Below are 12,064 nucleotides of genomic sequence, written 5' to 3' on the forward strand. Positions count from 1 at the left end.
ATTTATCCAGGCCGCTGTTCACTGCCTACTTATATTTATTTTGTTATTTGCATTGTAGTCATTTTTGATTCCATATTATGGATTCTACAGTACTGTATATGCAACACCAAAATTTGGAGGGCGGCAACAGTTTGGCCAAATTACATAATTACTGGGATCTTGTTACCAAAGAAAGAGGAGGGTCCACTGCACAGAGAACATAGTGACTGCAAAGAGAGTTTCAATCAAAGACACTGAAAACAGAGGCTGTGTGACACATCCACATAAAATAAAATTTATAGCGACTTTATTAAATTAGTTGTCTGTGTTATTTTAACTTAGATTAGGAGCATGTTTCACATAAGGTGGTGAAAGCTATATTGGACATTTGACACATAACCACTGCACAAGTGATGGACTGACAATAGTAGCCGATTAGCAGAAGGAAACAGAATCAAGTGATATTTAATACTGCCTGCATCATTTTCTATGAATCAGTTGGTTATTACCAACATTACCGTATCTTGCAATCATTAGTCACTTAGTTTGAAATCGCTGCACATTAATATAGAAGGTACTAGTCATAGACTATTGCACCTTTCAAAAAAAATCCAACATTAAATTAATACTCTGTTGTAAATTTCAAACATATATTAAAATAGACACGATTAAGGAACGTCAAGAGGTGATCCAATCCCATATACAATGAGCACTCACAAACTCTGTGCCAATGTTTTAGGAGACCATTTGGTCAGATATAATTTACCCAACAATGAAATATGCCCCTATTACCTTCAAAAAGTATAATTCCGATATGAGGATAAGCCCAAGTGATGTGCAAATTTAGTTTGTCCCATTTCTTTGTTAGGATGCACTATAGTATGCACATGTTCTTGGTGTGGGCTTAAGGCATTCTAGAGAATGAAATATTTCCAGTGATTTCAGAAGTCGGTAGAATTCTACCTCTCCCATACAAAATACAAACATTTCCTGAATAAAACTAACAAGTGCTTTAAAAAATAAATAAAAGCCACTTTTGGTATGTACATAAACACGTACCTTGGCCTTCCTAGACAGAAGGGGTCACATTTTTGCTGCATTTTTTTTGCCTGAAAATGGCCCATTTTGCTCAATTGTATGCATTTTATCTGCAGTGATTCTCTAAATAAAGTGTGTTTAAAACAAATCTGTATTACTAAGTAAGGATCCTTGAGTCAGTCAAAACTACTCCCCACAAGGCAGATACCTTACTCCCAGATTCTGTTGCACACAATTTATTTATTGCATCCGTGAAACACTACGCTTATCTTTCTGCAAATAATTAGCCAGAGGTTTCGGATGTCCAAGCAAGATTTTCATACGTACAATTCGAGATATTTTGGATACCATTTGAATAGGATAAAGGTTAAATAAAGATTAGATTAACAAAATCGAACAACCCTCATGGACATGGCCATTTGCAGCAGCGATGTACTGAGAAGGTATGCAGTGGCTTAATGCCTAATACATTGGACTCAATTTTTAAAAATCTGTACTTTTTTTAAACTTTTCAAGTAGAAAGAATACTTCAGTAATACAGTCAGCCTGTAGTGTGACTCAATATTTTCACAAGGTTTTGTTACCCTGGGTGAATCTTTCTATTTTAAACCATCATGTCGACATGTGCATTTCTTCAGATATCACCAGGATGTTGAGTGCCTTGACTTTTAAGTGGAATTGAGAAGTCCAAGCAGGGCACCTACTGCTCCAAAGTAACCCTGTAATTTAAAATAGAAGAATAGAGTAAATGAAAACAGTAGAATTTGTGTATAGTAACATAGTATCTATTACTTAGTTCAGCATTTTTGCATTAAACATGACAGTATAATTTTGTAATCAAAACCACACTTGTGATCAGTGTGTTTCTTTTCCAATCACTTGCACTGCAAGCTAACAAGTTTCTCTTAATACCAGGATTTTGCATAGTGCTGTCCCCTCTAACCTTACATTAAAAGGACCAACCACACTCAATGATTCATATAAAACCTTCTGATTATTCCATTCCAGATTCACCTTTCAGATCACACATCTTCCGTACGCAGGTTTCTTCCGGGTGCTCCAGTATCCTCAGTTCAAAGACGTGGGGGTTAGGTGATTAGCCATGCAAAATTGCCCATAGTGACCAGGTGCATGCAGGCTAAGCAGATCAGCCATGGTAAATGCAGGGACACATGGATAGGCTAGGGAGTGGATGCTCTTCGGAGGGGCGCGTGGACTCAATGGGCTGAATGGCCCACTTCCACATTGTAGGGATTTTATGATTCAATGATAACACTCAATCTTCTTGTGCTGCAATGTCTGAATTACAATATAAATAAAAACCAAAAGAATTGTGGATACTGGAAATTAAAAACAAAAACAGAAATTGCTGGAAAGGCTCAGCAGTATCTGTGGACAGAAATCAAAGTTAACGTTTCAGGTTCTGAGGAAGGGTCACTGAACCCAAAATGTTAATTCTGATTTCTCTCCACAGATGCTGCCCAGCCTGCTGAAGCTTTCTGGCAATTTCTGTTTTTGTTTCTGATTTACAATATCTTGCTCTCTTCCATGTATTTTGAGGAAGCAATCAAGATCTGTTTTTTCAAATCAGTGACAAAATGCTTGACTGACCGTCAACTGCCAATTTTGTACGGATCTACTCTTGGTCTTCCTCATCAATCACATGTTTTTGGTTTCACCATTTCTTTCATGTGGAACTTATTCATCTCCATCCAAATTCATCACAGATCTATGAATAGGCAGGAGGTAGAGATAAATGGGGTTTGCAGAAGCAAAAAGCTTTTAGTTGAGAAAAACATCATGTATTACTGTAGTCTCAGGCCCTCCCAGAGGGCCTGATACAGTGACGAACTACTCTTTGTTCCTCACTGCTGAAAGCCAGCTTCTCCGAGATAGAATAGAATAGAAATATATTGACGTGTACTTTTACATGAAAATACAGTGACAAGTTTTATAAGTCGCCTCATCACGGCGCCCATGTTGATGGCAGAAGTCACACATAAGTAAAAAATGTAAAATTAAGACGAAGTTCATCATAGTTCAGTTAACAGCTCCAGGTTTCGAAGAAAGCCATTTAAGGAAGGATGGAATACTTGGAACATGCAGCTGGAACGAGACCACCACTTGGGGATGAGACCACCATTCCGGGTCAAGACCACCATGCTAGGCCCCTGGAACACTGGGCCGCTCACCTTGGCTGAAGATCACATAGCGGGCCGAGACTGCCACTCTTGGGCGAGACCACCTGCTAGGCTGCTGGAACACCTAGAGGGCGAAGACGAAGATGGGCTCCATATGAGGAAGAGAGCCCTACACTGGAACAAGACTGCCATACCAGCAAACTGCCACGCTGTGTCTCCTCCTTCAGGCACCCGGGCTCAGCCACCCAGAGCTTCAGCCTAGCCTGCGAGTCTGGGCCGGTGGAGTCAGCACGGGACTAGCTCCTGGCTTGCCGGGAGACCCTTGGCTGGGGTGAAGCCATGCCCTGTTTGTCCCAAGTTGCTGCTGCCGCCAGAGGCCTCCTCCCTCAGCCGCCACTCTCCAGACTCAAAACAAAAGAAAATGAAGAAAAAGAAAAGTGCCAAAGATAAAAGTAGAATAGGAAGAGAAAGAACGCCAATGGGAATGACATGCCTGGGCTCAGTTCACCTACTCCACAGCCATCTTGGTGACCACATCAAAATGGCTGTGGAGCACTGACTTTCTCAACAACCTTCACTGTTTCCTAAATTCCAAGCTTGCCCATAATTACTGAACTCAAAGAACAGTAGGTTTCTCTAGCACTTCTCACATCCCTTGGTATCATAACAAAAAAAGAACATTCACTGTCTAAAAGGGCAATTTCACTCACTATTAGCCTCAAAACTAATTTTCCAAGAGCATTCCTGACAGTATAGCTGAGATCAGAATGAAGGCAAATTAACTATTATAGTACTTTTTAAAAAAATAATGGAGAAAAGCAAAAAAATCTTGGTGATGTCAGCTGAAAAATCGTTGCTACTTAAGAATAAAAAAAACTAGCTCCTAAATAAAGGTAAGGATAAAGTATTTTTCTTCAAGTCCATCATTTATTGCTCAACTAACAATCAACTAAAATTAAATTTAACTGATTTATAGAAAAGGTCTGGAAAAATTGGGGCAGGGGGCAACACCCTGTTCATTTATCAGAATTGCCTCGTTTCTCAAAGGCTTGCTTGGCATTCTGCTGATCACACTACTCAGTCATACAACATGGAAACAGACCCTTCGGTCTAACTAGTCCACACTGACCATATTCCCAAACTGAACTAGTCCGCTTTGCTGTGTTTGGCCCATATCCTTCCAAATCTTTCCTATCCATTCACTTATCCAAATACCTTTTTAATGTTGTAACTGTACCTGCATCCACCACTTCCTCTGGCAGTTCATTCCACATACAAACCACCCTGAAAATGTTGCCCCTTGTGTCCTTTTTAAAACTTTCTCCTCTCACCTCAAAAATATGCCCTCTAATTTTGAACTCCACCACTCTAGGGAAAAGACCCTTGCTATTCACCTTATCTATGCCTCTCACAATTTTATAAACCTCCATGAGGTCACCCCTCAACCACCTACGTTCCAGTGAAAAATGTCCTAGCCTATTTTTATAACTCAAAACCTCCATTCCTGTCTCCATATGTGACGCAAGCTTCAACGAATTATGTACCTGAACCCCTAGGTCTCTTGGAATTGTTGGAGGAGATTCTGAAAGATAGGATTTACGTGCATTTGGAAAGGCAAAGACGGATTAGTTATAGTCACCATGGTTTTGTACTGAGGCAATTGAGTCTGAAAAACTTGATTGAGTTTTTTTGAGGAAGTAGCAAAATGATTGATGAGGGCAGGGCAATAGACATTTACATGGACTTTAATAAAGCCTTCGACAAGGTTCCACATGGTAGACTGATTAGTAAATTTAGATAAAGCCAGGCGGCACAGTGGCTCACAGCGCCCGTGACCTGGCTCAATTCCAGCCTCTGTGTAGAGTTTGCACATTCTCCGTGTCTGCATGGGTTTCCTTTGGGTGCGCTGGTTTCCTCCCACAATCCAAACATGTGCAGGTTAGGTGGACTGGCTGTGCTAAATTGCCCAGTGTCCAGGAATGTGCAAATTAAGTGGTTAGCCATGGGAAATGCAGGGTTAGAGGGATGGGGTGTCCTGAATGGGATGCTTCTCAGAGGGTCAATGTGGACTCAATGGGCCGAATAGACTGCTTCCACACTGTAGGTGTGAATAGATCACATGGGACTCAAGGAGAGCTTAAATCAGGGCCCGACCATTAATTGTATAATTCCTGCCCTTGTTTATTTTACCAAAATGCAATAGCTCGCATTTATCCAAGTTAAACTCCATTTGCCACTCCTTAGCCCACTGACCCAATTGAATAAAAAATCTCTTTGTAATTTTAGATGACTGTATTCACTGTCCAATATACTATCACTTTTACAGTTACCCATAAACTTACTAACCATGCCTCCCATATTCTCATCTAAATTGTTTATATAAAGCACAAACAAAGGTGGACCCAGCACCGATCCCTGTGGAAGGCTGGTCCCTTGGTCACAGGGCTCCAGTCCGAAAAGCAATCCTCCACCATGACCCTGTCTCCTACTGCCAAGTCAATTTTGTATCCAATTGACAAGCTATCCTTGAATCCCATGTTATCTATTCATAGAATCCCTACTGTGTGGAAGTAGTCCATTCAGCCCATTGAGTCCACACTGACCCCCTGCACACCATTCCCCTCAGGTACATCCCATCCCTCTAACATTGCATTTCCCATGGCTAACCACCTCATGTACACATTCCTAGACACTGTGGGCAATTTAGCATGGCCAATCCGCCTAACGTGCACAGTACTAACTACTGAGCCACTGTGCCGTGAGATTTTATTTAACTTCAGTAATCAGTCTACCATGTGGAATCTTGTTGAAGGCTTTACTAAAGTCCATGTAATTTTCTATCGCCCTGCCCTCAATCTTTTTGTTACTTCCTTAAAAAAGCTCAAATAAGTTTGTCATACACAATTGCCCTCGCACAAAACCATGGTGACGATCCCTAATTAGTCCTTGCCTCTCCAAATACATGTAAATCTTATCTTTCAGAATCATCTCCAACAACTTACCCGCTATCGATGTCAGGCTCACAGGTCTATAGTTCCCAGGATTCCCTTTACAGCCTTTCTTAAATAAAGGTAAAATATTAGCCATCCTTCAGTCCCCTGGCACCTCACCTGTGGTGACAGATGATACAAATATTTCCACCAGTGACCCCGCAATTTCTTCCCTAACTGCCTACAACTTCCCGGGATGCACTTGCTCAGGTCCTGGAGATTTATCTGCCCTTACTTTTTCTAACACTTCTTCTGTAATGTGAACTGGGTGACCACTTTGCAGAACATCTACATTCTGCCCTCAAAAAGACCCTGGGCTTCCAGTTGCCTGCCACTATAACACACCACTCTGTTCCCTGGCCAACATCTCTATCTCACGCTTGCTGCAGCGTTCCAGCGAAGCTCATCGCAAGCTGGAGGAACACCACCTCATTTTTGGCATGGGGACCCTGCAGCCCTCCAGACTCAATATCAATTTCAATAATCTTAGGGCCTGAACTCTCCTGTGTCCTTGTCCCTTATGTCACATATCAGGCCTTGTTATCATACAGCCTGTCATTACACACTACCTATTGTTAGCCAGTAAGAACAGCCTCCATCAACAGCTATTTACCCTCCTAGCTAGATCGTTATCAACTCCTTTGTCTGTCCAACTGTTCTTTTCTCTTTGTGCTGTCTCCACCTAGCGTTTACTCCTTATCCCCTCCCCCCAACCTATCTTCTGCATATAAATCAATATTTTCCTAGCTACCATCAGTTCTGAAGGGTCACCGGATCCAAAATGTTAACTCTGATAAAAATCAGATGCTGGCAGACATGCTGAGCTTTTCCAGCAACTTCTGTTTTTGTTCCTAATTTACAACATCTGCAATTCTTTCGGCTTTTATAAGACTTTGATTAGGCCACACACTTAAAGTATTGCATTCAATTCTGGTCACTACGTTACAGGAAGGATGTGGAGGCTTTGGAGAGAGAGTGCAGAAGAGGTTTACCAGGATGCTACAGTATGAGCTATAAGGAGAGACTTGAAAACTCAGGTTGTTTTCTCGAGTGGCAGAGGCTGAAGCAAGACTTGATAGGAGTTTATAAAATTATAAGATGCATAGATAGGGTTGATGGTCAGAATCCTTTTCCCAGAGCTGAGACATCTAATACTAGGGGGCATGCATTTAAGGTGAGAGAGGGAAAGTTCAAAGGAGACATGAGGAGCAGGATTTTTTACACACAGAGAGTGGTAGGAGTCTGGAACACACTGATGATGGTGGAATCAGATACAATAAGGGCATTTAAGGGACTTTCAGATAAGCACATGAACATGCAAGGAATGGAGGGATACAGACCAAGGGCAGGCAGAATGGATTAGTTTCATTTGGCATCAAGTTCTGCACAATGTCATGGGCCAAAGGGCCCATTCCTGTGCTGTACAATTTTATGATCTATGTAATTACAGTATTAATGTTTTCCTTAATCAAAAACACTACTCCCCGTCCGGTCTTGCCTCCCTTTCCATCGTTCTCATAGCATCTAAAACCTGGAACATCGAGCTGCCAGTCCTGTCCTTTGCTCAGCCAAATTTTTGTAATAGCTATAACGCCACAGTCCATAGATGCCCTGTGTTTATCAGCGTTACCTGTAAGGCCCCTTTGCATTGAAATAAATGCAGTTTAGTTCTTCAGAGTTACCTTGTTCTTTGACTTGCTCTTGTTTGTCTTTTCTAATTAACTTGCTCTTTTCTGACACAGAACCATCCTCATCTGTCTTTCTATGTTACTGCTACTTAGGAACCCTACAATCCACTTCTCCACTACTTTTATTTGTTTCCTTAACAAATTTGTTAAGGCACAGCAATTGTATTGAAATTATGCACATATTTCCGGTAAAATCCATATTCCAAAAAACCTATCAAAGTCTTGTTTAGTTTTAGGAACAGGGAATTCTGTTACTTTCCGTGTCTTTGGCAACCCAATTGAATCACCACTAGTGTAACCCATTTGATGTGATAAAAGCAGATACTTATTTGACCCTTGATGGTAATGACATTTCAATATCTCCTCAATAGATCTATCTTACGAAGCAAGAAATCTTATATTCCAATCCTATCAATGCAGTCTTCCAACAATGGAATTGGGTATGAATCTGTTTCCATAACCACATTCACCTCTTTATAAACTATAGAAAGTCTAGCAGATCCATCCAGTTTAGGAAACAACATTATTGGTGAACTCCGGTTGCTGTGAAATTCCACCAAGCAGTTCTCTACCCTATGCTGAATCTGTTTCTATCTGAGCTTGATTTCCTGGGTTAAACCAATAAGGATGTTGTTTTAACAACATTAGGGACATTTAAGCAGCTCTTGGATAGGCACATGAATGATACTAAAATGTAGGGTATGCAGGGTAGATTGATCTTAGAGTAGGATAATAGGTTGGCACAGCATCGTGAGCTGAAGGGCCTGTACTGTGCTGTGCTGTTATATGTTCTCTATGTTGTATCAGTTCAGAGCAAATTACTGCAGATGTTGAAAACAAAAACGCTGGAGATCACAGTGGATCAGACAGAATCCATTCAGAGAGAACAAGCTAATGTTGAGTCTAGATGACTCTTTATTAGAGGTCTTTTTGGTTTTCAGTGATGTTTTAGCTCTCTAACTCTCCTTTGTTCACAATCAGCTAATGATTCCGGAGATCCGAAATAAAAACAGAAGCTGCTGGAGAAACTCAGCAGGTCTGGAATCATCTGTGGGGAGAAAGCAGAGTTAATGCTTTGAGTCTGAAGACTCTTCATCAGAGCAGTCCATATCATGCCTTTCTAATATAGACCATCCCGATGTATCCCTATAGATTATCATATATTTTCTCAATAGTCCATTGTCCTTTCTCTAAATAGGAGTGCACAATGTCTAACTGTATAAGTATTTCCATTAGATATTGTAGGATGTTCACTTTGAGGTCTACCTTTCTTACTTCACTCTTATTTTAACAATCATCTTCCACTACTCTTACCACCTGATATACTTGTTCCTCCTTATCTTCTTCCCAACTATACCTTTTCTGCATGTTTGTGTGACATAAATGACTATTTTCATAGAATTCCCTACAGTGTGGAAACAGGCCATTCGGCCCAACAAGTCCACAGCGACTCTCCGAAGGGCATCGTACACAAACCCATTCCCCTACCCCATAGCTAACACATTTAACCTACACATCCCTGGGCAATACAGGGTAATTTTAGTGTAGCCAATCCACCTAACTTGCATATCTTGCAGGAGGAAATGCATGCAGACACAGGGAGAATGTGCAAACTCCACACAGACCACAGGGTGGAATCGAACCCTAATCCCTGGCGCTGAGAAGCAGCAGTGCTAACCACTGAGCCACTGTGCCATCCCATGACTCTTCTTCCTACAATCAGGAGTATTTATCAGATAAGTTACCTTATTAACTTTCCCAACTACTTTACATGGACCACAGACTTCTGCTTTCAGAGGCTCATCTTGTAAGGGCAATATTACTAAAACATCCTCTCCCACTTGAAGTATTCTGATTGCTAAATGCTTATGTTTTATTTTTACCTGCGAACATGTTTTGTGCTACTCTACATGCTCCTGAGTATTTCTACTAAGATGGACAAGTATTTCGACAATAAGGATTTATCCTTCCTGTTCAGGAACTTCTTCCTAATGAACTTCCATGGACTTCTAATTTCATGACCATAAAATAATTCAAAGTGCTAAATCCAAGAAATTGACTTGTGGAATCTCTGGTAGCGTGGAATAAGAAATCCAATCCTTCAACCCAAATCACGTGAGCATTTGTGACAGAATACCATAATCATAGTTTAGAGATTCTGATGGAAGTCTGTGTTTGTGGATGATACATAGTTGTTTCAATTGTTTAATAACCAAACTGCTTAGGATTTCCTAGAAAACTTTAGACAAAATAAGAATTCTGATCCAACTGTACCTCAATTGGTAGTCCATAATGAGGCAAAAGAACTCTCAAATTTTCCACTGCTCCTCTAGCTGTATATGTCTTTAAAGGTAGCAAACAGTCATATCCACAATTGAAAGAATAAGCTGATGACCTGCCTTTGTCTTTGGTAATGATCTCACATAATCTACTAACACTCAACTAGAATCATAGAATAGAATCATAGAATCCCTACAGTGTGAAGAAAGGCCATAGAGTCTGCACTGAACTTCTGAAGAGCATCCATCCTAGACCTAGACACCATCCTATCCCCATAACCCTACATTTACCATGGCTAACCAACCTATCTTGCACATCCCTGGACGCTACAGGGCAATTTACAATGGCCAATCCACCTAACCTGCACATCTTTGGACTGTGGGAGGAAACTGAGCACTTGGTGGAAAACCATGCAGACATGGGGAGAACATGCATGCTCCACACAGATAGTTACCCAAGGCTGTAATCAAATCCAGTTCCCTGATGCTGTCAGGCAGCAGTTCTAGTCACTGTGCCTATTAAATTGTTTTAGCCAAAAAATAAGTGCAGCAATTAAAGGTGCTGGTTTGGTTACATGTTAGAGGCTTAGCTGACATGTATTTTAGAACCCTTTAGAACTGTACTATATTTTAATGGAGTCCTGCCACATAAAATACTTGTTTATTGGTGCTTACATTTTCCATATTCTTAAGTGTCTTCAATAGGAAATTCATGTGCTACTCTCAATATCTCTTACACAATTTGAACAGGACGATTATTTGATGAACAACTGTTAATTTTTAGCTTGCAGGTCTATGAGATGTCTCCATTTCCTCATCAGAACTCTGCTTTTAATATTAAGGCCTCAGCTTCAGTGTGAGCAGTTGTCAACTTACTTAAATCTGGATCTGCTTCCTGAGCCTCAACCAACGAAGACATGTCAAGCACTTCTTTTGAACCATCCTCATTCTTAAATAGAGTTTCAGCGACTCTAATGTGTGTTTGTGGTATTACTGTTACCTTTCGTGATGGACTTGATTTTGCCATTGCTGTGATTACTACACATGATGGGAAAATACCAGCACCTGTTCCTGCAACTGTTTTGACCCTTTAGCATCAACTGGACTTTCCGTGATTGTAGGCAAAGGTACGACTTTCCTCCTTTAACTACTGCAACTATCACTAGCCCAAACAACAAGTCACACTTCGCTTTAACTGAAATTACTTATTACTTATCTCATTTACCAATACAAAAGGTCTTTAATTAAACTCACAAGGAAAAGTTCACTCCTTCTACGGCAGAAAATTTTGAGTAGCCCCTGTATTCCTCAGTATAGTTTTAGGCTTAGATGCTTCCTTCCTGTACTATGCTGATCTATTCAATGGTTTATGGTAAATCCCATGAGTTTCCTTTTCAACTTCCAGCATTCTTAATGAATACGTCCCAACTTGTTACAGTGGAAACACCTTGGCTTCCAATTCTTACCTCCACTTTAAGTACCTTCCTTTCTCATCTAAGAGCACGTTGAGGCATTTCCAGCTATCCATCCCTAACCTTGGTTGGTTGCCTTCCTTTCACTCTCCTGGTTTCTAATTCCTTTTGAATTTATGAGGGAAACAGAAAGCCAGGTTAGGTTTTAAGGATTAACTTTAAATCATCAGCGTTATTGCCCCCTACCTCGCTGTTGCAACCCTTCAGTCTTCTGCAGAAGTTGTTATTCTGAAAGGCAGTGAGCTTTCAAATTCCTCTGAAAATAACCGCTCTAAGAGCATCAAACATAGTTTCAACTTCTAATGTTCTTAACCCAACTGTTAAAATTATTTTCCTTAACCCTCTCAAATTCAGTATAGGTTTGACTAGGCTGTTTCCTTCAATTCTGGAAACTTTGCTGATGTGCATCAGGCACTATCTCATGTGCAGCCAATTTTGGTCTTCTTCACTCTATCATAATCCTGAGAAATCTCCTCT

At 40.6% G+C, this 12,064-nt stretch overlaps 1 protein-coding gene across 4 annotated transcripts in view; it reads right to left on the reverse strand.

Moving 5' to 3' along the window:
• Positions 1-264: 264 nt before the first annotated feature.
• LOC109919001 (pantothenate kinase 3) overlaps positions 265-12,064 on the reverse strand; it is a 71,437-nt gene continuing 59,637 nt past the window's right edge. For 3 of the 4 annotated variants that reach the window (XM_048603746.1, XM_020518954.2, XM_048603745.1), the window contains one exon: positions 265-1,736. In XM_048603746.1, coding sequence (XP_048459703.1) covers positions 1,686-1,736 — 51 coding nt within the window. In that variant the 3' untranslated portion in view covers positions 265-1,685. Of the gene's footprint in view, positions 1,737-2,628; positions 2,747-12,064 lie in introns of all 4 variants that reach the window. The other variant, XR_007263364.1, reaches the window with a different exon arrangement.

Source organism: Rhincodon typus, chromosome 12 (assembly GCF_021869965.1).
Source record: "Rhincodon typus isolate 14 chromosome 12, sRhiTyp1.1, whole genome shotgun sequence".
NCBI classification, from domain to species: domain Eukaryota; kingdom Metazoa; phylum Chordata; class Chondrichthyes; order Orectolobiformes; family Rhincodontidae; genus Rhincodon; species Rhincodon typus.